Here is a 27983-nt window from a genome sequence, read left to right as displayed (position 1 = left end):
CAAAAAATTACTGCACCCATTTCCTCTTTTCCCAGCTAAATATAAAAAATGAGGCTTGGTTTCAGAATTTTGCACTGCTGTATTGTAGGGAGGAACGTAGATTAACTCTTTAAAAAAAAGAAAGAAAGATAATTGCTAATTAGACATCCTGTTTTTTTCAGTTTCACTGAGTTTTCCATGATCTGACAGGGTGGAGTTGCTGGGACGTCCACTCTGAGGATGATTGGAGCAAAAGATATCAAATTTGGATGCATCACTCTAATCAGACCTGTTGCCTCTGATTTTCAGTTAAGTTCTTACACCAGGAATTTCTCCCTGTTTCCCTTCTTTAAGAATGGCTTCTTGGCAGCCACCTTTCCCACTGAGACCATTCAGATTGATCAACTAGTAGATTTTTTTTGATGGCTTCTTGGAAGAAAAATATGAAGTGACAAGGGGTCAAGACTTTTGCACAGTATTGTGTATGTATATGTATCCCTCTTTTGAAGAAAAATTAATAACTTGACAGTCTGACCTTGCTAAACATAGTTGGTAAGTAAGTGAAATTTATTTATATAGCACTTTTTAAGACACAAATCTGTTACAAAGTGCTTTACTGGGAATCTAAAACAATATTATAATAATCACATGAACAGCTAGACAGCAGTTCCCATTCCATTTATTATATATGATTTATAAATTGACACACTCAGACACTCACATTGAAAGTATAAAAAATACAAGACTACAGAGTTTTCTAGACTTTTTAGTGAGGTCTCTTCTTCATTGCTTTAATATATTATTTTAACTTAAATGACAAAAATGGGAAATTCCTATTTTTCTTAGGATAGGTTTGACAAATCCATTCATCAAGCAAGTTACTATCATTTATGTCATTTTAAAATGATATCAGAGCATAGAAAACAGAATCACATGCAGCCAGCAACTTTTTACTGAATCTATACAGCACATCCTATAAATAAAATTGACTTTCGAATATATGTGCTTCAAGTTTCATTGTACTTTGTATTACAAAATGTAAGGAAAGGTGATATCACAAGGGAAAAACTGAAATGTCAAGGAATGATTAAAGGCTGGGCTGACTTTTGAGCACTAGCTAACTGACAGAGTCATGACTTTTTCAAATACACAGGTCAAAAAAGGGCTTGGCTGAACAATTTTCAAATTGCTGCAACATATGACTGATTCTTTAAAACTGATTTAAAAATGTAATCACTGTGCTGGCAGGCATTTGAGATTTAGATACTACAAAAGCAAAGTCGAGAAATGTTCTACGCTTACAAATAATGAACCAACATGGTTGAAGTGTCTTTCACATACCAGGTGACAGTAGCACCTTTGCGCTCTGGAACGCATTCTTTTCTATAGCTTGCATCGTGCAAGAACAGATTACCATTGCGTCAAGCAAAATGCAGTGCAAGCGTGGCAGCTGTGGAGCACTTCTGCATGCGGTGTAATGGAAATTTGTACAACCAAAAGAAAACACAGAATGATGGGGAAAGGTTACACATTACACATAAAGATCACAAGTGGTTGCAAAATAATAATTTTGTAGTACAGACCCAAGCACAGCACAGCACAAATTTTGAGCCATTCGCTCAACCTAGCAATCAGTGCACAAGCCACTTTCTATGTGAAATGGTTTCATTAAGAAATATTTCTAAAACTTCTGAAAACAATGAGTAATATGTAATGATTCCAGTTTGCTAAAACCAAAATAGGAGGGTGTAAGACACAGATGAATTAAAACTAGTGCAGCACAAATACACAGCTAATGTCTCCTTTAAACATGTATGTACCATATAGCTACTACTCTGGCTCACCTTGCTCTAAGAACAATAACCTGCTCCTGCTGTTTACTCATATAGTTTCATTTATTAATATATCTAAAAAATACATAATTTATCGATATCAGACCATTTTGTATGTGCATGGTTTTGTTTGCTTATTTTTGTTGTAGTAGATAACACTCACTATTCACAGTGCTTAAAACTAAACAGTACATGCCAACACACACAGTGTGGCTGATAGCTGGCACCATTCCAATATCCATTAAAATGTAACTCAAGCCCAATACTGCTCAGCTGATTTTGCAAAGCAGCCATGAACAACTACTGAATTGAGCCACTCTCCAAAGTACTGTCTCGGGAAAGAGGAAAATAGTGTTTTTGTAAGTGTAGTATTCCTACCAAAGCAGCATACATGCATCAGTTTTTGTTTTAAATCTCACTTCAGAGTTGTCTTATTATGAGTATTTATGCTTCCATTAAAATTTTTAATATTTTAGCTCAGTTGCAGCTATTTTTTTTTTTTACATATAATATAATATAATATAATATAATATAATATAATATAATAAGAGAAACTACAATTTCTGTAGTTCATTCGTGAAATAACCTTGCATAGGAAAGTTATATAGTTACGAAAATTATAAATAAATTTCATTTTTTCAGCATGGTATTCACTCACAGAAACGGACAATCATTTAAAGAGGCTATAATTCAAAGAATATACAGAACTTGTTAATTTAAATAAAATGAAAACACCAGAATTTTCCTTTGTGCACACCTTAGCAAAAGAAAATGTATCATAAATGATCAGCATACGAATAATTAAATTTTATTTAAATTAAGTGTGGCTGATAAAAGGTATGTTAAAAAAATGTAAAAAATGTATTTTACTCATTCTGCACCTGACAGGAAGTATTCTGATAAAGATTAATACTGACGAAGTAAACATGAATATATATATTATTTTGATAACAAAATAGTTATCTACAAATGTTTTGTTATTGAGTGGATATATAAATATGTATAACAATATATATGTATTTCTATACATATATATTTACAACTAAAGGTGCACTTAAATAATGTCATCAAGGAGATGTGGGGTGCCTATCCAATCCAACGTCCTGGGCTCTGAAGCAGCCATAATCATGCACATAAACTGTTTACCGGTCCTCTTATCAACAGGATAGATTGTTGTAGGAGTGAATCTTCTGTTACTTTCCACAAACTCACAGAGCTGCTGATACACTTGTGGGTATTCGTGGCGTAAGAAAACCCCTCGAATCCTTAACTCTCGTTGTATATTAATGAAACAAATTTCTCTGGCCTTCCGGCCTTCTTCTCCCTCTTTGTCGAGATCTGCTGTTCCTGGGGGTGGAGTAAGGATCAGTGTTTCCATGTCACTCTCTTGCTTGTGAACCTTTCTCTCTGGGCTAAACGAAGCCAATGCTACTTTTGCATATTTTCTGACAGTTGGAGCTTGGTTCCTTGGTGATGGCCCTTCAGGCAACTGCTCACCTACAGCAATGGATACATTTAAGATGAAACATTCGTTTGGGTCATACTCTTTACCAGCTTCCTGCAGTTCTTTACAGTACTCCCCTAGGTTGTCTTTGAAGCTTTCAAGCTCTCGAAGGGACAAATATGTAGGAGACATAAGTAAACTATCCAGACCATACTGCAAGAAGTTACTAGATGACAAAGGGTTAGGAAAACCAAGGAAGAGAACTCCTCTACCTCGAGAAAGGTAGCCAACTTTGGCAATACGGGAGAAGGCTTTGTGGACTTCAACAGTCTCCCGACAGTGTTTGATGATATGACGGCAAGTGCTACCAATTCTTCCATACAGGCAGCTTTCTTTATGAATATCCCAGTCCTCCCTGCGACAATTTCGAGAGCAGTAATAGGTGTAACAGCTATGGCAGGATTTAAAATAAAGGCAGGCATTGAATAGGGTTTCTGTCCTCCGGCATTTGTTGTTAGAGCACATCATTGTGTCATCCTCATCTGGGCTCTGATCAGGGGAACACTCGTCTGCACTCTTCATTACATCACTTGCCCCATCTATATCTCGAAAAGCATCAGGATTCATTCGGATCGAGGTGGGCTGTTTGTCCAGAGGAGCTGCTTCTTCTGTGCCTGTCTTTGAACTCTTTCTGGACAAAGACATTGCTTCTTCCTCATCAATTAACTTCTTTAGTTGGTCCAGAATGTCTTCACTTGCTCTTCTGCTGGGTGGCTTATAGTCAGTCACAAGATCAGCCAGAAGTTCATCAAGTTGTTCAAGACTTTGCTGAAGTGAAGCATTGTCATGTGTCTTCTCTTTGGCTGAGCTTTCAAAGTCCCGATGAATCATTTCTGGACTCTCTGTGCTTCTGGTATCAAGAATGTCCCAACTGGCAGATCGTCCTTCAGCCTTATTAAGGCTACTTGATCGAATGTCATTATCTGTGATTGTTATTTCAGGGGTGACAAACCAGAGTTTACTGGTGCTGCTCTTTGATATCTCTGTTGGGCTTTTGTCAATCAGTGAGTTGTCAGACATTGACAAGGCTGCATAGCGTCTTGGTGAACTAGAGAGATTAACAACCACTGGTTGTGGTTTTTCACCAGCAGATCTCTCAGGCTTTCTGGAGTCAAGAAGATCATCATAACTCTGACCTCGCTGTACAGGAAGAGGCTGTTCTCTTTCCACACGTGAGTTCAGAATATTGTCCCAAGACCTTGAGTAAGATTTGGAATCTGTACCAAATCTTTGAGGTTCAACACATGGGTTGGTATACCACGGAGTCAGTGCAGGCTCTTGTTGTACTCTTGTTGGAGTGACTTGAGATGCATGAGAGGGAGGATTGGTGGTGTAACCAGATGCATCTGAGCCATACCAGTCATCTGTTTGTGAATGCATTACTCTAGCATGTCTTCTGCCTTCAGTGTAATATGCCCTAGCTGGGACATGGTGCTCTGGTGGCATTGCATACATCTCACTGGAATAATAAAACCTAGGTGGAGCAGTCTGAATTTGATAAGACCTTGGATCATCCCCATAAAATATTCTTGTTGGAGGTGTCTGTATGATATATGGCCATGGTTCATTTGCTGCATAGGGTTTGGGATACCCTGTCTTCATAGAGTATGAATAGGGCTCCATTTCAGAATAATATGGTCTTGTAGCTACAGCATGCACTATTCGAGTTCTTGGATCTTGCACAAATTGGACTTTTGGAGTATATGCTTGTCCAGGTGTGTAACGTTCATCATGAAAGTAAGAACTTGGTTGAGGAGGAGCAGTAGTAACATATCCCCCTGGGTCATCTGCATAAAAGAACTTAGTTGGCACATTGGGACTAGAGTGAGCTCTGCGTTCTCTGCCATAGAAATCACCTGATGAAGGCATCCTCTGCAAGGAAATCTCCATAGGTTGTACATAACTACTTGGCATGCTACGGGAATATTGATAACTTTGTCTACTTTCTGTAACAAATGAGTCAGTGGGAGTAGGCGTTCTAGAATATGAGAAATGGCGTGGCACAGTCAGGCTCCTAGTCCCTGCACTGTGGTGTCTCTGCCAGGGTATGTCCATTTGAGGTGTGGCATTTTTCCGTCCTGAATGATGTAATGTTGCATCATCAGGCTTGATGTCAACCCGACACCTGACATGAGGGCTAGTTGCTGGTTTATCCAGACCTTCATCCTCAAAATTATCAGCAGTGTAGTGAGGAGAATATCGACTACTGTCACCCATTTGTGGCTGCAACTTAATGGGATGTACTTCTTGCATATGAGCCCTGGTTGCTGCATAGGAGGGTTCCCTATGTGGTGATACTTCTGGTCTCCGACGGGAGTCTCTGTAATCCCTTTGGAACTCTCTGCCCTTCCTTCCTGAAGATGATGATCCTTCAAGAGACACGGCAGTGAAAGTTGTCTGGACTCGAGGTGCACTTTTTGACCTGGTCCTTCGTTTTTGTTCAGGGACAATTACCTCACTGGCCATATCTGTTGTCACTGGCTGAGGAGTCAACCTGTGACTAAAAATGTCAGGAGCAGAAAAACGGTACCTCTGCCGGTGGCCCAACACATTCCAGGCAACATCTTGGTTGGATGCCTGCCTATCTCCTTTCCTGTATGGAGAATCCATAGGATATTTGTGTGATTTGGGGTACTCCAGTGACTTGTAGTCAAAGGTACGGCAGTGTCTCTTATTGTCTTTGCTTTTACCGTCCTCCAGTGTGTTGGAATTTATACTATCACATTGTTTGGAAGATTGTAAGGACTTATAGAGTGAAGAAATGGGGATCACTTTTATGTCTTGATGCACCGTTGATACCAGTATGTCAGGTGGGTCTGTGCGTGTCATCTTAAAGGGATTCCTCTAGTTTTCTCCATCAAGTTGCTTTAATGTTGATGTTGCCTGGAGAAAAACAAAGAATTTCAGTCACATTTTGTACAAACATTAATAACGAAAATTTATATTAAATTCTGCAAACTATCCAGCCTTCTAGGACTGTTGTAGATCAAAACAAGATCAGTACTACAAATTTAGTCGAACAAAATTGTACTGCTCTAAAACCAGTCTAAATCATGGAATTAAATAAGGTCATCAAAATTTTTTCTCCATTTCAAGATTAACTTCCCTTGTGAACAACTTGGAATAGACTTGCTGCTGACACTGATGCAGCTAGTGAGATGCCACTTAGGCAACTACTTAACTAATAAGATATTGAGGGTGGCAACAATCAGTTGGGGGCAGCAGGGAGGGGCCCCCCGTTATTTTCAATCGAATTTCCCACATTGACTAAAACTTAGCAATCCCCAGACCCATGCCTAGCTGTACACACACACACAATGCACAAAGACACTCAAAAATGCATATGAACAGATGCCCTCCCAGAGCCAACACTGGAATGCAGCCAGCCTGGCCCCGTATCACCAGCCAACCAGTATGGGGTCTAAATAGTGAGTATGACTGTATGAGAACTAGAGTGCTATTAAAACTGAGGGGACAGATGCGAGATGAGCAGGTCACCCACTGCCCATAACACGAAGAACCCGGGACCCATGCAAACAGCTTGCATGGGTCCTGGGCCCACTTTTCTTATTCTCTCTTCTTCTGCACAGACCGGGTATGTTAGAGCGGCCAAGAGGGTGCAGACCACCCCCATGGAACCAGGGGCCTAACCAGAAAATCTGCGACCCCCGCATCAGAGCCCCAGGTTGAGCTCCTGGACCTGCAAAGAAGAGGCAAGCCACCCGGCCTGGGGCCAGCACCCGTCTCCTGGCCCCTCCAGGCCCCAGGAATCCGCTAGACACCCATAGCCCTAGAGACTACCCCCAGCCACCTGCAACACAGACAGGGAGAGGGCACTACAGTCGACAACTATCACCAACTAAGTAATGTACTTGATCAGTGGGGACCAGAGAGAAATAAAAGAAACAAGATGATAACAGTAGATCTATACGTAAAATTCCATATTGCGTTATATAGAATCTGTTTTTTTAATTTTCCTTTCATGATTATAGTTTTAATTAGTGATGTGTAAGGAAGTAAGATGTATATGCGACGTATTTACTTTCCTAGCAAATTCACTTACGTCACCTAAGATACACAACTACGTGGGGTTGGGATATAGCAACTAATTCATATGGATAGGTCCTCATATGGATGGGTCCTGTTCAGCGGTTCTCTGCCAGAACCTATATGACCAGGAACACAAGATCATATAGCATGCATATAGTTATCTGTTGTGTTCACTGTTCAGTGTGTGCATAGTCTGTAAGGCACAGTTGGAGCATCCTTTGTCCTGTGTAGTGTGTTCTGTGTATACTTTTGTATTGTATAAGTTGTAAATTGGTGCTTTTAGTCATTTTGAAGGTGTGTAAGCATATTTGTGTCTTGAAGTTTTGGTCTGGATTGATGGAAAGACTTTGCTCCCACTTTGTGGTTGGAAAGGAAATTGAATCATCATTTTAATAATAATATTTTTGATAACAATTTGGGGGTACAGGTAGGGCTGGGCGATATGGCCTAAAATTCATATCTCGATATTCTTTAGCTGGATGGCGATATACGATATATATCTCGAAGCCATAAAGTAAGAACAAAAAGAGAGTTCTTAGTCAAAGCTGTGTCCCAGATGTTGTTTTTGTGCATAACAAAACGCCCACAATTGTGCAGTCAAAATGTAAACTAACAGACGCTGAGCATAATAATAATAATACTGCGTGACTGACAGCCTTGAGTTTTAAATCCGCTTCATAACCGTGTCTCTTACAGGTGGTCCTTATACGCACACAATACGGTAATATTACGTTGAAGCACAGTATGCATTACTCCGCGAGGCTCCAGACTACGGTAGCCATAATGCTCCAACAACCCATCAAGCGGTGCGGCTTCGTAGCTTACCAAAGTCGTACTAAAGCATTTTTGACAGATTGCTGAGCGCTGTGTGCCACATAAAATCGGTTCGCAGTCAATAAGCACAACCAGAATTCATACATAAGGCACACTGTCGATTTTTGAGAAAATGAAAGGATTTTAGTGTAAGGATATAGTCCAAAAAATACGCTACACGAGTTTTGTAAGGTAGTTTGTTTCGGGGCAGGAGGCTGGGAGACTTTGCGGTCTGGGATACAGCACTCTTCACACACTCTTCATTTTGCACTTTATGGTGCTGTTGTAAATAGTGAAAATACTAGTAGTGCTAGCTGCACGGCGTCAACACGTTAATGAGGTAACCACTAACCGCAACGCTAACACGTTGACGCTGTGCGGCCCCACGCACGGGGCGATCCGCAGTAACTCATTAACGGAGATTTGCCGCGTTAATACAGATATGGCGTTAACGTCATTTTAACGAGAGTAACGCTGCAGCACTAAAATAGAAATGTGCTAAATGTGCCAAAATGTGCCAAATGTTTTCTTTTTACCGACCAGCTGCTCTTTGATAGCTGCCGTGTCCATCTTGTCGTTACCTGCAACCTGCAGGTGAAGCGATGGGGGAGGGGGAGTTGTGTTCAGTGAAGGAGAGAGGCGAGGCCGAGTAACGCAGCATAGAGACAAAAGTGGGCGAAAGAGAGGCAAACTATATAACGTAACATAGACTATATCGATATAAACAATATTGTCACATCTCTTATCTCATATAAAAATATATTGATATATTTAAAAACTCGATATATTGCCCCGTCCTAGGTACAGAAATGTAATAATTCATAATCAAGTTCAGTTCATTGGGATTAAATCTTTCCTGTTTGATGGATTTCAATTCCTGATATTCAAGAAACTTACTTTTGCTGATGAATTTCTGAAATGAAACAGAGTTTCTATCTTGAATAACATGTAACGAAAATTTGGTGTTTCTACACCACCATTGTGTTTTGCTTTTGAAGAGTTTTAAGACTTATTTGTGTAAATTCTTCCCATGAGAAATATAGGTAAAGTTTTCCAACATGTAAGACCATTTATAGTAGAGGAATATGGTTCAACTGTACCATGTCTGAGACCCTGGGAGAAAAATAATTATACCTAAATATCCAAATGTTACCTGACTATAGTGACACAGTGGAGGTGTTCTAAAAATTTAAATTCAGAGGCAACTGTTGATTTGCTCCATTTGATGGAGTAGTTTGATATAGATGAATACTTTTCTATTAGTGTGATTGTCCTCAGAAGATAGTTTGTGTGTTACCAAGGACAAATAATACATCATCGGCATATAAGCTTATCTTACGGTTTGTATTTTCTTTTAATATTTACATTTGTGTTGGACTGCTGCTGATAATGACTAAATGAAAATGACAAAAAAGGAAGTGGCAGAGTGGATAGCCCTGTCTGGTGCCCATTTGTAGATTGATCTTACTTTCCAAAGCTCCAAAGTAAGCAATAATCTATTACATTTATTAGTTTGCATGTGTTAGTGGCTGAGTGTCTGCCCCTGATAAAACCTGTTTAGTCAGGGTGTATTATAAATGGAGTGATTTTTTTCTTAATCTTCTTGCAAGGGCTTTGCAAAGTATTCTGTGGTCTAGATTTATGTGTGACATTGGGCAGTAGCTGGATGGTAGTCATCTATCTTTGCATGGTTTAAGAAGTAGACTAATGATGGTAAGGTTCTTAAACTTAAGCTGGTTAAACTTAGAGGTGAGGTGGCAGTGACTTGTAGCTCGGCTGCAGAAGAGGATGGGGCAGCATCCTCACCTGGGACAGTGCTAGGGGAGCGGATAGCCATCATTTAATCATCATTTAATTGGGGCTGCTGTAGCTCAGTAGGTAGAACACGTCACCTAGTAATCAGGAGGTTTTCCAGGAACACCCAGCCAAGTCATAAGCAGAAAGAATAAACAACTGTTGAAACAGACAGGCATATCATTACATGGTTTTGAACTACTAATGCTGCTGAGACCAGTCGGGAACAAGTACGACTTATTGCCAGCAATGTGGACCAAGCTCTCACGACAGTTGTACAGTGGCTGAATGGCTTGTAGCAAATACTCTGTACCCTGAAGGATGTGTTTTATGCCTTCAAGTTCACAAAGCACATGTAGACTGCAACTCAAATATCCTCAAGAGGAAAAAGAGCTGGTCCAGTGTTCTACTACCAGGAAAAAGACCAGTGAAGCTGATGTTCCAATAGGACAAAGTCTCCTTTCTAGTACCTTGGCATTGACCTTCTTAGGGAAGCTGAGTAGTGTGATGCCCCTAAAGTTGGAACACTGTTGGTGATCCCCCTTCTTAAAGACAGGAATCACCACCCTGGTTCCCAAACGAAAGGTTCTGCTCCAGATTTCCACGTGATATCAACCAAGACAGCCCTACAAGAAGTAGGGCCTTAAGGAGGTAGATGGCTCCATTCACCTCTGGTTTGTTGGTTACCACCTCAACAGGCACTGTCACAGAGAGCCTGTGAACTTTCAGCACAATGCAGTGTCTTTAATCTATCTGTTGTGTATATTGCTACCACATTACTTTAAAAAAAATCATCAATGGAGTTGCTAAAAGCTCCACCTAGAAAAACCTCAGGAACTGCCACACCAGTCTGGGTCATTTTGGAAGTTCCTTGGTGGTTCGATTCCTTGTTCCTCCATGCCAAAAATCCTTGGGCAAGACACTAACCCCCACCTGCTCTCCAATGCATCCATTGGAGTAGGAATGTGTATGAATGTATGTTAGTTAGAAAGCACTGACAAAGCATAGACAACAGTGCTTGTGTGAACGGGTGTGTACGGATGAATGTGGCGTGTTGTATAGAGCGCTTTGAGTACTCTAGGAGATTAGAAAAGCGCTATATAAGAATCAGAATCAGTCAACAAACTGCTCGAAATGCGTTGACAGAAACAGTTCAGGTATTTTGAGTAATTCTGCACTCTAGATGCGTCAATTGTGTTAAAACTTTTAATCGCGTTTACCGTGATGGCGGATTAATTTGCGTTAACGCGTTAATTTTGACAGCACTAGTACAAATACATACTCACATACTCACCCAACATTGAGACACACAGAACGCAGTATACACACTCCCAATACATACTCTATGCTCCCAGGTCCAGGCACCAACATGCCCAGAGGAGCAATCTGACCTCAGACCAAGGATATGGTTCCCTTTACTCTGGGGTGGAGACTAGCAGACTGCCCCGGTCCCGCAGCAGCAGGGAAGTCCACCAGCCCAGACACCAACCAGACCTCCTCCTGGCCCCCTGCCCCAGAGAGCAAACAGTGAATGGGGGTGTGAGAAGAGGGAAGAAATTAGCGATGAGGAGGCGAGGAAAGGGGTGGGGGGCAAAGTAACCCCGCCCTGCAGCCAGCCTTCTCGTTGACCCCCATGGGCACCCCCGTTCCCCCAAATCCACCAAGGGCAGAGGGCTCAGGCCCATCGAGACCGGGGCTCACAGCAACAGCACTACCATGGCCCACAGAGCCCACATAGCCCATTCGACCCTACTGCAGAGGAAAACTACACCCACCCCAACATTCAGTCAACTCACAGACTACACCTGCAGAGTGTATTCCACAAGAGCAGAAACCACCTGCAAAAGATGGTAACAACCTCCCCGCCATCTAAAGAGGCCCTAGCTCTACCAATGCACCAAACCCCGCGTCAGTGCCAGGCCCCATGCATGCACCCACGCACAACTCCGGTGATACACCAACCAGGAACCAAGCCCCCCAGGCTAGCCAGAACACCAGCTTGGAAGCAAAGCACCCACAGAACCCCAAGTCCCCAAGCCTTGCAGTACATTTCAGACACTAATAGTCTTCACATATCCTGCGCTAAAATGTCTGAAAAAGTGGACAGAAGCAGAGAGCGGGGATATAATTGTCAGGTGTATTGTCTTGACAGTGTGCGCAGTTGTTAGAAGATGTAAAACCCATCCTGAACATCCGCTGACCTGTATAGTGCACCCTGTGGAGTATTTTATATTGTATTAATTGTAGACTGTGATTTCTAATCAAATTAAATGTTTTTAAACATGTCTGAAGAAGAACATGTCAGAAGTTGTTGTCCAAGCTGACTGATAGATCCGCCTCCTATTTCGCAATAGGAAGTGATATTGATTAATTTATTTAGGAGTGTCCTGTATATTTTAGACAGTAATTTGAGGGTTTTTGAGATTAAGGGATTATACCACACTTGGTGGTGTTTATAATTTGACTTGATTAGGCTCAAATTTATTTTTTTACTATAGATTTAATTTGTTAATATTCTAAAAATCTATTCTTGATAATTCCATATTGTTTAGCTAATCTGTCAAATGGAATAAAGTCTGTTTCTTCGATTATTCATAACTGTTCAAAGTATTTAATTCCTTTACAACTCCAATCTGCAAAGTTTATCATATCATTGTTCTGTAGTATGTCAGGGTTGTTCCAAATGGGTGTTCGAAGACCATGGGATCAATGAAGACTCAGTCATTTTTAGAAACTCCCACCATGCTGTTAGAGTGGAGCTGATATTGATGCTTTTAAAGCAATGAGCTACCATCATTGAACTACCATTCATTAGTTCAATGATGATTGAGCTAATGAACGGTAGGACTTAAATCCCTATATTTTCCATAGTTCCAGTTCTACATCCACTACTCACTCCACCACACCAATCTTAGAACTGAAGAAGCTTCTCAGATGAGAGGTGAAACATCTTCAAGAAACTAAAAGAAGTCCAGATGTTTTTCTTTCCAAGCTACTTAGACTACCTAAACATATTTTGTTCTGTACTGTCAAATGTTGGAGGCATGGAAGCCTTGAAAATCTAAATTATAATACAGTATTAAAAACTGAAGTTGTTATACATGTGTACTATTATGGTATTACAAAATATACCACATATACCAAAATACTTATAACTACAGAAGAAGGTAAGAAGACTTTTAAACTGATACAGGAATTCTGTTCAGGAGCAGTATATGGGAGGCTGTGTGTGAAACTCCTTCATCAAAGCTTTTCAGTTGTGCCAACACGCCTAACACAGTTTTTGGTTCAGTAAAAACTACTACTTTCATATTAAATATTCAAATGGACAGATCTGACCAAAAGATGACATTGGGAATAGATGAAATATTTCATGGTAAAAATAAGATGGAAACATAACAGTGAGAATATGGCATATACTTTATACAGCAGTGAGAAATTACAGCAACAGCAAAAAATTATATACTGTAACAGGCTTCAAAATATAAGCCCATTGTTCCTGGGAAAATTTGATCTTTTGAAAACATCTCCCAGTGATCTTTTTAAAATAACACACTTATCATGATAAGTTAATGCTTGCTAAAGAACCAATACCAAGAAAAAGCAACAAGCAGAAGGGATTTGTTTGGGCCAAGAAACACAAGGAATGGACATTAGACCAGTGAAAATCTGTGCTTTGGTCTGATGAGTCCAAATTTGAGATCTTTGGTTCTACCCGCAGTGTCTTTGGTTTCTACATGCATAGTTCCTATCATTAAGTATGGAGGATGAGGTGTGATGGTGTAGGGGTGCTTTGGTGGTGACACTGTTGGGGAATTTATTCAACACTGAAGGCACACTGAACCAGCATGGCTACCACAGCATCCTCCAGCAGCATGCCATCCCATCCCAAACACACCTCCAGCCTGTGTAAGGGCTATTTGACCATGAAGGAGAGTGATGGAATGCTGCATCAGATGGCCTGACCTCCACGGTCACCTGACCTAAACCTAATCGAGAAGGTTTGGGAGGTGATGGACCACAGAAAACAGCCAACAAGATCTTGGAAAACCATTTCATGAAGGACATTGAGAGAATGTTAGAGTGTGCAAAGCAGTAATCAAAGCAAAGAGTGGCTGTTTTGAATAATATAAAATACAAAACATGTTTTAAGTTATTTCACACTTTTTTGTTTACTACATAATTCCATATGTGCTTCTTCACAGTTTTGATGCCTTCAGTGAGAATCTAAAATGTAAATAGTTATTTGATTAAAGAAAAAACATTAAATGAGAAGGTGTGTCCAAATTTTTGACTGTTAGTGTATGCTCGTATCCAGACAACATATTTTGCAGGGAAGGAATTGTGTATTTCAGCAAGATAATGCTAAACCAAATACTATATCAATTACACGTAAAATTCATAGTAGAAGATTTCAGGGCTTTCACCATATGCATGTTCAGTTATGGTTCTCTTTTAGATACTAAAGTATCACACAAAAAGACATATCTCAGCGTGTCTTGTTGTTGCATGTACGAGGGAAAGGCAATAGCAATGACATCCTAATATAACATTTTTATATCAAGTAAAATTTTAGTCCACGGACAACATGATATGGCATAGCCCTAATGAAAAGCAAAAATCTAACTTCATCCCCTCCCAAACTGAAACAAAATAAAAGTAACTAGGACAAACTTATATGACAGCTGGATGTGTGGTTCATTCATTCTCTCTTTGGATTGTGTATAAAGTGTTTTGTTTTGACGAACATATGAAATTTCAAGACCAAAGTTCAACCCAAGACACACTGTGCAGCAGACTTGAAGGCTCCGTCTCTTTACTTGTTCTTAATCCAGGTGGATCAGTCTCTGGTATCTTGTGTGTCAGCCCCATAACTGAACTATTACAGGCAAGCTGATTCCTCACCTCTACAAATGCCCTTTTCTTCTCACTTTCCTGCATCCATTGGCAGTCAAATGATGTGTGTAGATGACTGACAGTGTGCTGGATCAATGTTTTTGCTGCAGTTTCCATACAACATGTCTATTGTTCTTCTTAGACACCTCTGTATGTGTATGTGGCCTCTCTGTGGCCACATGCCGACCCTATTGCATTACAGCAGAAATCTGACTTTACTGGTCTAAAGTGGTAAAATTATTAGTTTGTATTGACCATTTGATAATGGACCAATTAATATGGGAGGCAATAAAGCAATGATGGGTATTGATGGGTGCAATGATAGGCCTTTGCCAGTATTTTTGACATCTTTGTATGAGGGCATACATAGTGGTGAGGGCTAGCACTAGCATTTTTTAAATAAAATGAACTCTGGTCTCAGAGCCGTGAATCAAGCGTGAATAAACGTCGCATGGGATCGCTGGGGTAGCTAATACTGCGCAGGCTACTATCCTGATTGCTGCAGCACATCCTGCAGCTCCTGCTGCTGCCTGGAGCCTGAATCCTTAAGAGGATGATGTCAGTGTTCGATGATGGGAACACATTAGCCTATCGTCAGCCAGCAGAAAGCAAAAAAAAAAAAAGTAGCCAAATGAATAATACAAAGAACCAATACCCCATCTATGCTCAGAACATGCAATGCTCTGCGAGCTTCGAGTGATTACAAGCAGTTTAATTATTAGACCATAGATCCGAGAACAAGGTGTACAGACTGCATGTTGTTCGGCCTGTATTACCGTCGCAGTGTTGTGAAATTAAGCAGAGATTTGCGAGGGGGAGACGATCCAAACGTGCCTGCGTGCATAATAGTGGACAGCGCGATACCGTAAATCAAAAGCTGCATCTTACCGCATCGGTTCGGATTCCCAGCTTGTGCTTATCCATTTTCTGTTAGGGACGTGACACGAGGGAGTGTGATAGTGGTTTCTCAGTGACGACATCGAACATGTGCAAAAGGCAAAGCTGCTCCTTATTGGTCAGAATCTTTAGATTTTTTTCCTCCTCCTCCCTACTCGGTAGATTGCTGCGTTACCCTGCTGCAACATCCACACGTATGTCGCCGCAACCCGTGCTCCGTCCCCCCTCCCGCTTTCTCTCTCGCGCTCTCTCTCCCTCCATTGCGCCTGCACCACTGACAGCAACACGCCTGAAACCACCCCTTCAATGAGGCTGAGTGCCTCAGCCTTTCGCCTGACTGCAATGACCATTTACAAAAGAAGCAAAGCTCTGGCGCACATTTACACCGCGGTTTCAAATTATTATGCAAATGATATTTGTCTCTGATTTTCCTAAATAGTCGATCCAAGTGACAGTCAGCATAATTTTCGAGTCATCAAGCATTAGAGTATAATTGGAATGTTACTGAACAAACATCCCAGTGAAAACAGTATGTTTTTCAAAAATAACACACTTAAAATGCACTATCCCAAATTATGATGCACAACAGAGTTTCAAAACATTTTATAGGTTGTAAAGAACTGAAAATGGTCATTTGTTAAATTTGCAGCATTAGGAGATCATATTTACTGAAATCAAAAGCTTTTTCAATCAAAAACATCTTAAGAGGTCAATTTACATATTAATATAGGACCCCTTATTTGATAGCAGTTTCACAATTCTTGCATCCATGGAACTTGTACGTTTTTTGGAGAGTTTCTGCTTGAATGTCTTTGCAGGATGTCAGAATAGCCTCCCAGAGCTCTTGTTTGGATGCGAACTGTCTCCCACCCTCATAGATCTTTTGCTTGAGAATGCTCCAAAGGTTCTCAATAGGATTGAGGTCAGGGGAGGATGGGGGCCACACCATGAGTTTTTCTCCTTTTATGCCAATAGCAGCCAATGATGCAGAGGTATTCCTTGCAGCATGAGATAGTATTCCTTGCAGCATCCTCATGCATGATGATTTTGTTGCAGAAAGAACAGTCTTTTATATTGTACCATGGAAGAAAGTGGTCGGTCAGAAAGTCCACATACTTTGCAGAGGTCAATTTCACACCTTCAGGGAGCCTAAAGGGGCTGACCAGCTTGGAATCCACATGATTCCGGCCCAAAACATGACTCCATCACGTAATTACTGACATCACAGCCTTGTTGGGACATGGTGGCCATTCAATAACCATCCACTACTCTTCCATCTGGACCATCCAGGGTTGCACAGCACTCATCAGTGAACAAGACTGTTTAAAAATTAGTCTTCATGTAGTTCTGGGCCCACTGCAGCCGTTTCTCCTTGTGAGCACTGGGTAGGGGTGGCCGAATAGAAGGTTTATGCATAACTGCAAGCCTCTGGAGGGTCCTACACCTTGACGTTCGTGGGACTCCAGAGGCACCAGCAGCTTCAAATATCTGTTTGCTGCTTTGTAATGGCTTTTAGCAGCTGCTCTCTTAATCCAATGTATTTGTCTGGCAGAAACCTTCCTCGTTGTGCCTTTATCTGCACGAACCCATGTGTGCTGTGGCTCAGCCACAAATCTCTTAACAGTACAATAATAATGTGGAACATCTTTCTTTAGTAGTTTTTCATTTCATTGGGTTCACCTGCCAAGCTAATTATCACAGGTGTCCGAGATTGATTTTAATAATCCAAAGAGCCCTGAGACACAATGCCATCCATGAGTGTAATTGAAAAATAACATATTTAATCTTCATAACACTTAAATACAATTTGCATAATAATTTGGAACACAGTTTACATTCACATCAATTAATGAGATTTATTCATTTTCTTGCCATCACTGGACTGTAATAACAACAGCAGCAACAATTAAGGAGTGCTGTGTTTTTCATCCTTAGCACATTATTTTACCAACAGAAAACTATCAAAACCCGTTAATATAAAATGACAAACCTGTTCACGTCTAGATTTTCATGCAGCTATGACCATTTTAGGTTTTAGACTGATGTTTGAACTGTTTATAGACCAACTGATTATATTTTAGCTGCAGTTTAAACTAATTAACTGCACATTACTAACACTTCACAGCACATTTAAGGTTAAAAATACATCATTAGTAGGTATGCATAATTACAGATTGACAGTACAGTCACTAAGAAATTTCTATAGTAACCATAAACTTTTCTTTTCTTCAGAAAGTCACAGAGGTTTTATTAGAAACATAGCTAAGCCTTTTTCTAATTTGGCAGAATTTGTGAAAGTTGAAATTTCTTCAGTACTGAATGACACAAAATAGGCTTTCTTGTCAGAGGGCATTTTTGGGAGAGGGAAAACTGCTACAAGTGCACATTCAGGCCTGTGAGACTCAACTAGACACTCAGACACTGAACCATGGCTCTGTGGTACATGCAGACATTTCTGCATCTCTGCCATTCAAAGAAACCCTTATTTTATGAAATATTCAATAGTGGACTGTGATTTTAGGCTTTTTTAAGGCAGCAATTTTCATTCAGTGTTTTCTTAAAAGCCTTATATTTATGCATTTACTGTGAGGTTGAAGGCCTGTTAAAGTTTTAAACATTTTGTCCTCCACAATGGAAAATGGCTGAAAATAATTTCCCTGCCTCTCTGTGTACCTGGCCTGTACTACTACACTTGCTGTCTTCGTAGTGTCTTTCCCCCTTCCTTCTTTCACATAATAATCACAGTCTGTCTTTGCATGTGATTGGCTGCATGGTGTGACCATGAAAATAAAGTCCCAGCCTTGCCTGCATGGATTCTCAGCAGGGCTGAACATTCAGCTCCCGCATACCAATGGGCCATTAATAACTGGCATATGAAATTGTCTCACAGGCGGATATAATTGTGTCATCTGGCTCGCTGGCCATGCGTTTGACACCCCTGGTTAAAAGAAAATGATGAGTATTGCATATTTTGGGTGGGTCTTGCATATAAGTATAATATAATAGCTTTACAATTCAATTTTTTTAAATTTGGCTTCAGCCAGAGTTTTCCACACCATCTGATTTGTCTCTGCTGGAGGTCGTCGTGCCATCTGGTCCAGCTCCATCTCCGCCAGACGTCAGCACACCTGCTGGCTCCTCCAGGTCCTGCACGGCCTGCAAGGCCACATCCATCCACCAAGTCATGTGGTCGGCCTCAGGACCTGCTTCACCTGCGCCGCCGCTGCTTCCCACGCAGCCAGCCTCTGGATCTGTTTTGGCACAGCCCCCTTCCATGTGGTCTGCCTCCTGAAATTTTGGTTCTTTGTTTTGGACTGTTTTCATTTGTTCTGTGTAAATCTGTTAAATCTGTGCATGTGATAGAAACAGAGAAAGGTAATGATGCACCCGCGTTCCTTGGTTCTGTAGACACAGGTTCAGATCCTTGGTCAGTCCTTACTATCAGAAACCACAAAGTTAGATGTCTCTGTTATCCCAGCCCAGATGTATTACTGCATAAACTAATATGTGACAGAGTTATGTAAACCAGATAGACCAGGTGGTACTCCACTTGATGTGTTGGGTATGTGAAGAGAAACATTATGCAAAGGTGAACAAGAAATACAAGAAAATGTGTTTATTATAAAAGATTTTCACATAGCGTTGTTAAGCAGGCCAGTAATTGTCAAGGGTGTGTGAACCTTGTGTGTAGAGCAGACAGCATAGACATGAATGTGTTGAATGAGAACTACCCAAAGCTGGGTCAGGGACTGGGTTTAATGCAGCAACCTTATACTACTAAGTTGAAACCCAATGCTGTGCCTTTTTCCCTAGCCAAGATGGGTCCCCATCCCTTTGTTAGAAAAAGTGAAACAGGAACTGGAAAGAATGGATTCCATGGAAGTAATCAGCAGAGTCGAAGAACCAACAGGTCACTGTGCCAACCAAAAAAATGACTCAGTTTGCATTTTATGTTGCCGTTACTCACCTCTATGAAGCAGTGTGCAGAGAAAAGTCCTGCCTTCGGTTGAACAGGCACTTGGATCCCTGGCTGGAGCAAAAGTCTTCAGTAAGTTGGATGCAAATAGAGGCTTCTGGCACACTACACAATGTTCATTACCCTCTTTGGGCGCTACCTTTTGGAATAGCCTCAGCCCCAGAGGATTGTCAGTGATCGTCTATGGGCTGCTGGGAGTGGTTGGTCACATGGATGACATCCTCATTTGGGAATAGGATCAGCAGGAGCACAATGCCAGACTGCACACATTGCTCAACAAATTGCAACAAAGAGTTAAAACTGTCTGCAGATGCCTCATTCTATGGACTGGGTGACAAATGGAGGCCTGTGGCATATGCATCTTGCTCTTTAACAGAAACGGAGCAGAGGTATGCACAAGTGGAGAAGGAGGCGCTTGGATTAACGTGGGAATGTATGAAAGATTTAAAGATTTTCTAATCGGGAGACACTTCTCCTTAGAGAATGACCACAAACCACTCGTCAGCCTGCTAGGAAATCAAGCCCTAACCGAGCCCTCCTCACAGCGGACACACTGTCACACGCACCAGTCAATCAAGACCTAGATTCTAAGGCTACAGCTGAATTACTGGATGACAAAAATATCAGACCAACAGAGGGCGCCTTGCCCGCATCAAACCAATTAGCACCTGCAGCTCTGAATCCAAAGACAGCTGACCCATGTCCTGTCAGAACTAGGCTTGGCAGGCTTGTCATAAAGCCACAAAGACTGGATTTATGAAAGGGAGAAAAAAGGTTTAAATGTAAAGAATAAAGACAGTGTTCTATAAACGGTTCTTGCGAAAAAAGAGCAAAGAGAGTTATAGTTTTCATATATGCAGTATATATTCTCTTAAGACTGTGGTGTTATCAAAGGATGGAGGATGTGGTTTATTCTGTTTTAGTGTAACCTTTTTTATTGTGAAAGACTTAACAGGAAGTGAAGGTCGACTGTGAACCAGCAACTTTCTGAAAAGAAATGACTTACAGGGATTTTGACAATAAAGTACGAATTTGAGTTGCTCTACAAAGTGTCTCTTGAACTTTTATGCCTCTAAACATGACAGCCACGACGGGTTGGGGGTGAGTGGATAATGACAGCACAGAGACATCCTGTGGAAGCACAGCTGGACTGGCCTTGGGCCGATGGGGATTTTTTTTCTTTTTATAGGCCGATGGTTTTTGTTGGTTTTTTGTAACGGTATAAACAATGAAAGGTGGTGGATTGGCCAATTGGTCATGATCAACTCTGGGCTGGACCAATTACAGCCGAGGAGGTCAGATGCACTCTCCCTCTTGCTTGGGCAACGGCTCTGAAAGCAACCATATCACAGACAAACAGAAAAGGTAGCCGCATTGAGGTGAAAAGGAACACAATTTGTTCTGTACTTCAGCTAGAATGAAAAAAAGACACAAAGCTGGAGTTATTCTGTGTCTTTACGCTGTCAGCTGCCTCTTCTTCTCTCATCCTCTCCCCCTCCCTCTCCTGTTGCTACTTCAGTCATGAAATTGATCCATGATCAGCTGATTGGCTTTTCTCTTTTTGTTTGTTTATTGCCCACTTTGTGCCAGAAAGAGGAAACCAGCGGATGTCGCGCTAAACAGCAGCAGCACGCTGAGAGATGTCCTTGCTGAATCATCAGGGCTGAACAGGTGATGGAGAAACAGGTTTATCTTTTAGGTGACATGGATGAGTTGAAGGGAAGTTATGAACTGCTTCTGAGAGACAAATAACACCAGGATTCTTTTCAACGTAGCTGACAGCTGGTAACTGTGCAGGGGCGGGTCTAGCAAAGTTTTGCCAGGGGGCAGGTAGGGCATTAACAGGGAAAAGGGGGCACAAAGAAATACTTTTCTTTCTTATTCTTATTTAAAATGTCTAGCTTTTATTAAATAATTATCTGAATCTTACAACCAAAGTTGTCATCTGATGTAAACTGTATAGAAATCATACATATATATCAACAAGACAGTATACATCAGTGTCACAACAGCGTTTGTTTTCATTCAAAGGCTTTATGGCTTTTCCTATAATACCCGTTGGGCCGGTCTCTAGTCAAAATGCCCCGGGCCGATTTTTTGTCCCAGTCCATCCCTGTGTGGAAGAGAGACCGATATTAATAATAACAAATAATTAAATGCAGAGAGGTGTATAAACACATAGTGAGTGAAAAAGGTGACTGAAGAAGAAGCCAGTAGTCTCAGCTCAAAGAGCTCTTATTGGGTGATACTATAAGGTCATTTAAGCCCCCTTTCCATTAGTACCTACTCGGATCCACTCGCCAAGGTTTGCTATGGTTTTCAGGGTTGTCTATTAGGTCATAGTAACTGGTAACAGGTACTAAAATAGTACCTGCTCTAATCGGGTTCCAAGCAATCCGACCAGGTACTCAAATATGACATTGTCAGACTACATTCCACCAGTTGGCTGGTCAGTGATGTCACTCGATGAATCATGAGAGTGCCTTGTTCAAGAAAATTAAAATTGCCATTTATTAAACCCGGCAACAAGGGAAATGTCTACAAAAACACCGCTGTGATCCCCGAGTCTGACAAAAAGCCACAGACTGAGCAACAGGTATATCGTCACCCCACCATTCACCTTTGTTGTAGCATTTGTGTCGCATATTAATTACGTCACAGGACATTTAGCCATGTTGCTTTGACAATGACTACACGCATTAGGGGGTACTCAATTGTAATGGAAAACCAGTCATTCCGAGTTGAGTTGTGGTGAGTCGATCCAAGTAGGTACTAATGGAAAAGGAGCTCAAGATTAAAATGGGGTCTGATTATTCAAGACCTTGTATGTGAGGAGCGGGACTTTAAATTCGATTCTGGATTCAACAGGGAGCCAATAAGCCAATATAGTAGAAATATGCTCTCTCTTTCTAGTCCATGTCAGTACTCTTGCTGCAACCTTTGGATCAACTTCTCAGGGAGTTTTTAGGACATCCTGATAATAACAAATTACAGTAGTCCAGCCTAGAATTAATAAATGCATGAACTAGTTTTTCAGCATCACTCTGAGACAGGATGTTTCTAATTTTAAAATAGATAAAAAAAGAAATAACAAAACAAATAAGAGGTAAGCCCAGAATTAATCCAACACTTGTTCACAAAGGAGACGAACTGCGGGGGAGGAGCAACTAAACAGAAATTAAGGTAAAGAAATACAGAGACAAGACTGACATCTCACTGGACACACTGAGGACAAAACATAAAGACAGCAGCAGCATGGAAAGCAGTGTCCTTTGGGATGCTGGTGGTGATAGCAGGGATAAAGGGACCCCCAATAGTCTGGCAGTATACTGACAACAGCAACTTGTGATTGCTAAACCTTACCACCCTTAGCAGCAACAACTGCAATCAAGCTTTTGCTACATCAGGAAATGAGACTGTCACAGCGCTGTGGAGGAATTTTGGCCTTCTCATCTTTGCAGAATTATTGTAATTCAACCACATTGGAGGGTTTTTGAGCATAAACTGCCACTGGTTTCCCCTTAATAATAAACATCTTCATTTAGAAACTGCATTTTGTGTTAACTTGTAATGTCTTTGTCTAATATTTAAATTTGCTTGATGATCTGAAACATTTAAGTGTGACAAACATACAAAAAATAGGAAATAAGGAAGGGGGCAAACGCTTTTCTCATATCACTGTACCAACATGAGTTGGCATCTGGCATCTTAAACGGAGGCAGAGTCTCTGGGAATTCCCCAGGCAGAGTGACAGTCTCTGGGAGTGTGAGCTCAGGATCTCAGCCAATTTCTGCCAGTGCCCCAAGCAAGACAACAGGCTCAAGAAAGGCCAGTTCAGGAAGTTTCTGGGATAGGCAACTCAGGAAATCAAACTAACTAAATCTAACCTGTGTTGGTCAAGTTACTTGAAAAAAGTAATCAGTAACTAATTACTGATTACTTCCCCCAAAAAGTAATCCCGTTACTTTACTGATTACTTATTTTCAAAAGTAATTAGTTGCTTGGTTACTTAGTTACTTTTTAAAAACATGATTTACAACCTGAATAGGTGATAAAGCAATAGATCTTTCAGCCCAATTCTACTTTCTCTGCACAATCCATCATCTAAAATGTAATCAAGTGAAAGTCTCTTTTTAAAACTAGTTTTATTATTTTGAATCTTTTAACTTTATGCATCAAGCAAAAATGAAATTATATGTAACATTCTCTGACTGAAAGAAATTTGTTTAACATTGAAACCTATTTTCTGCATATTTTGGCATATAAAATAAAATAGTTGTTTGTGTTTACACTCACTCTTTCAAATAGATGCAAGTAAAACACAGCAAAAAATAAATAAAATGAAAGACTCAGCGGTCCTGTTGCTCTATTTTCACCTGTTTAGCAGGAGTGGGGCAGGCGGAGGTTTGCCCTGGTGCAGGTGTCCCACAGTGGTCATGTCAGTGGAAGGATCCGGGAGTTTCTCTGTGAATTTCATATTCCCGTGGCAGCGTACTCAGTGCTTGCTCGGAAGTTTAGGATTTTTTCGCTATAAAAAGAAGTTTTCTTCCACGCTTTAAACGCTGCATGCTCATACTCTCTCCCGCACTCGTTATATTATCCATTTTTGATCTGCACACAGCGGTTGCCACGAACGTCGCAATCACTTATGTCATTGTCATGAGACATTGAGACAAAACATTAGCTGTGTCCGAATTCAGGGGAAGGATGCTCCGAAGGACGTATTTGGAGGCAATGACGTCACAGCGAAGCAACAAAGGCTGTCTGAATTCAAAGAGTACTCAAAATGTAGCGACAAATGCATCTTACTTTTCCCCGAATTTGAAGGATGGCTGTGTCCAAATTCTGGGGAAGGATGCTTCAAGTGCCATATTTGGATTCAATGATGTCATAGCAAAGCGGCGAAGGCTGTCCGAATGCAAAGAATACTCAAAATGTGGCGACAAATGCGTCCTACTTTTCCCCAAATTTTATGTATGTATCCTTCGTGTCCTACCATATCCCAGGATTCATTGCGGGCCATACAGGAGATTTTTTTTCTAATAACGACGGTGGTCGAAGCGGGAGAGGAAAACACTTTCAAATGTAAGTATATGAAAATCTGGTTGTACAAAAGTTAAATTGTCATAGCGGTTGTGTTGTTAAGCTTTGGGCATCTGCATAGACATGTTTCTTTTCAATTGAAATAACCGTAAACTAGCTTGTATGGTGGGTCCCGCGTTTTGGGCCACTGTGGCGTGGAGGTATAAGAATAAATGAGTTTACACATCATATTCATATGAGTACGGTCCTATTAACCCTCATGCTGTACAGCAGCAGTCCCCAACCTTTTTTGCGCCACAGACCGGTTTAATGTCAGGCACGGACCGGCCTTTAAGGTGTTGCGGAAAAATACACCAAAATAAAATGATACGACCAAGACAAACACTGTGGTATTTTGTAAATATAATAATAAACGCGAATTAACTGTGTCATTGTGTAACTTTATTAGCAGCGTCCTCCTGAAATGCGCCAACATTGAGAGTAACATCCTTCTCTCTGCGCCCCAATGCGCCCCGTTTGCTATGGTAAATTGTAAATATTTCTTTCAAAATAAGACACACAACTACAACACGGGAAAAGACCCAGGGAACGATACAAACCATGAAACCATAAATTTCACACCGGAGCCTCAACTCTCGCAGCCCGGTACCAGACGACTCCGGGACCGCTGCTGTACAGAACCTGTGATGTCCAGACGGTATTCCTCTGGTGTTCTGCTGTGAAAACTTTTGGATTTAGGGATTAACATAGTTGCCATGGTTTCCTTTCTTCTCTTATTTGTTGTGTGTGATCAGGACAATTCTGAAGAAGATGGGCCTGCAGGGGAAAGTGACCCCCTTGCAGGCCAGAAGACATGAGATAACTTTAAAAAATACAAAGTACATATGTGTGTTATCAAGACAATAATTCTTAAAAACACAAGTTAATAAACGTGCAATTACTAAGAGTTGTTGTGTTGTTTTTATTTGTCCACTGTCATTTTTTTTATTACCTCTGCCTTTAGGATTGCAAGTATCCAGGCTCAGGAGAGAGAGTCAGTGGGAATCTCACTGCTGCTACTTGGCCCTGGTTTGCCCTCATGGATGAGGTGATAGGACGGAGGCCTTCCAAATTAGGCCTCCTGTCCAAATGTCCTCTCTCACTGAGGACACTCCAGGGCCAAGCGCAGCAGTGGGTGACCAAAACAAAAGAGTGAGGAGGAAGGGATTGAGCCACCCACAACAGGGAGGAACAGGAGAAGAGACAGGGCTGATGAGCTGCTAGACCTCATCAGAGAGGACATGAGGCAGCAAAGAGAGGCTGAGGAGAGGAGAGCGCAGGTGAGCAGGGAGAGGATGGACAGACTGTTTTCACTTCTTGAAAGATTAGGTCCAAAATGAATTATGCATTATACCATTTATTTATTTGAATATATTTGTTACATTGTTATAGGTGTTGCATTAGTTTAAAGGTTTTATGTTATTAATAAATTGATTAAAACAAACAGTAATTGTCACTGAACTCATTTTATTTACAGGTATTTGTAACATGTATGAACATAACACTAACTATGAACAATATTGCATGGATATTTATTTGATAGCAATAGAGTAAATAACAATAACCATTAAACAAGAATATTTCAAATACACCAACAGTATGTAGGTGAAAAAACTATATTTACAGTTGTTCACACAGGGTTAACCTGAGGGACCTGTTCCTGGACAGTTTCTTTACCAACTGTAATAGATTACAGGAAGTCTCTGGCAGTGTTGCTGAATCTGCCTGAGCAAGATCAGACATGGATGGGGTGCTGCAACTGACACCTGCGGTTTGTCTTTTCTGGTGGGCGAGTGGAGAATCACACAGGATGGTCTGCAAAGAGCTTTAGGATGCTTCCTCCCCCTGTCCACTGCATCGTCCATCCACAGGGTTTGCAGGGCTGGCTCACTCGACGGCTGCCACCCCACTAAGATGCTTTCAGAAATATGCTAGCAGGAGATGGTGGATGCCTTATTACTACTAGAATACTACTTACAGTTTAATAAAGTGCTATGTAAAAAAAAGAAGCCAAAAGATAAGATTCTATAAGTTTCAAAGATATTTAGTTTATATATTTTATATAATACAGTACATGTGTAAGAATGACCGGTGTTGTGCCAAAAAATGATCGTCTGCCAAAAACTGATTTCCGCTTTTTGCCCAAAACTGATTGCTCGTATTTAAACTGCTATAATTGTTGGTCTATAATACGTGAAAAAAAAAAAGTATCCCTCGTTAATGATATCAAGTCACCTTGAGCCACAAGCAACATTCCTGTAACAAGGTAGAAGCTGCAATCAGTTTTTGGCAGTGACTTTTATTTATCCTTTATTTATCCAGTTCACAAACAATCTTGTTGACATTAAAAATTAATTTTTTAAGAGTAATCTGGCCAAGAGGGCAGCAGACAGTGCAACAAATATATCAACTGTACCTACATTATAACCAGAGTTATAAAGATACTTGAAAAACAGGTAATTTTTAAATTATATATGTAACCCATTTGTAAACCATGTTCACCAAAGTTTTTTTTACCAACATACATGAAGATATTGCACACGGAAACATTGGCAATCAGTTTTTGGCAGGCGAACACTTTTTGGCACACCACCGGCAATAATTCAATTATCCATGTAATTAGCTAAGTAATTCCTAAATGCGTGTAGATTAAAGGAAATTATTTTACCTGGATATGATTGTCTCTGATGAGCCTAAGGTACAAAACAACCGGGCGATGACAATAAGGTTTTTCTAGCTCCTCGAGAATTAAAAATGTATAAGAAAACAGAGCGACATTTCTGGGTCCATTTTAAAGTTTTCGCGCTGTGGCGCTAGCGACCGGAAAAACACGTAAGTAAGGGCGGACTTGAACGAAGGCTAGAAGGCTGTCCACAGCCAACCTGTTATGTTGTATACTCTTTGTTTGTTCAATAAAGTTTCAATTAAGAAAAGGCTGTCCACAGCCGCTCACTTCCTGACTACCTGTCCGTCGAAGGACACTACCTACATGATGTAGGTAGGTAGTGTCCTTTGGAGCATCCTTCCCCTGAATTCGGACACAGCAATTGTCTTTCTTCTACTTGTCAGTGTGGAAAACTAAGAGGCCGGCTCAGACAGAGAACACTAAAAAACGCTTTCATTAACAACATAGATCCAGACCAGGCAATGTTTCATTTGC

At 40.9% G+C, this 27983-nt stretch overlaps 1 protein-coding gene across 1 annotated transcript; it reads right to left on the bottom strand.

Moving 5' to 3' along the window:
• Nucleotides 1–519: 519 nt before the first annotated feature.
• ajm1 (apical junction component 1 homolog) lies at nucleotides 520–16024 on the bottom strand. The gene is made up of 2 exons (XM_084936147.1): nucleotides 15757–16024; nucleotides 520–6198 (listed from the first exon to the last, which is right to left on the bottom strand). The coding sequence occupies exon 2, from the start codon at nucleotides 6142–6144 to the stop codon at nucleotides 2866–2868; it is 3279 nt and encodes a 1092-aa protein (XP_084792273.1). The 5' UTR covers nucleotides 6145–6198; nucleotides 15757–16024; the 3' UTR covers nucleotides 520–2865.
• Nucleotides 16025–27983: the final 11959 nt, after the last annotated feature.

The sequence above is a fragment of the Perissodus microlepis genome, chromosome 7 (genome assembly GCF_051167445.1).
Source record: "Perissodus microlepis isolate ML-2025 ecotype Zambia chromosome 7, ASM5116744v1, whole genome shotgun sequence".
NCBI lineage: Eukaryota > Metazoa > Chordata > Actinopteri > Cichliformes > Cichlidae > Perissodus > Perissodus microlepis.
Note: the sequence above shows the minus strand (reverse complement) of the source record. Positions and strands in the feature narration are given on the sequence as shown.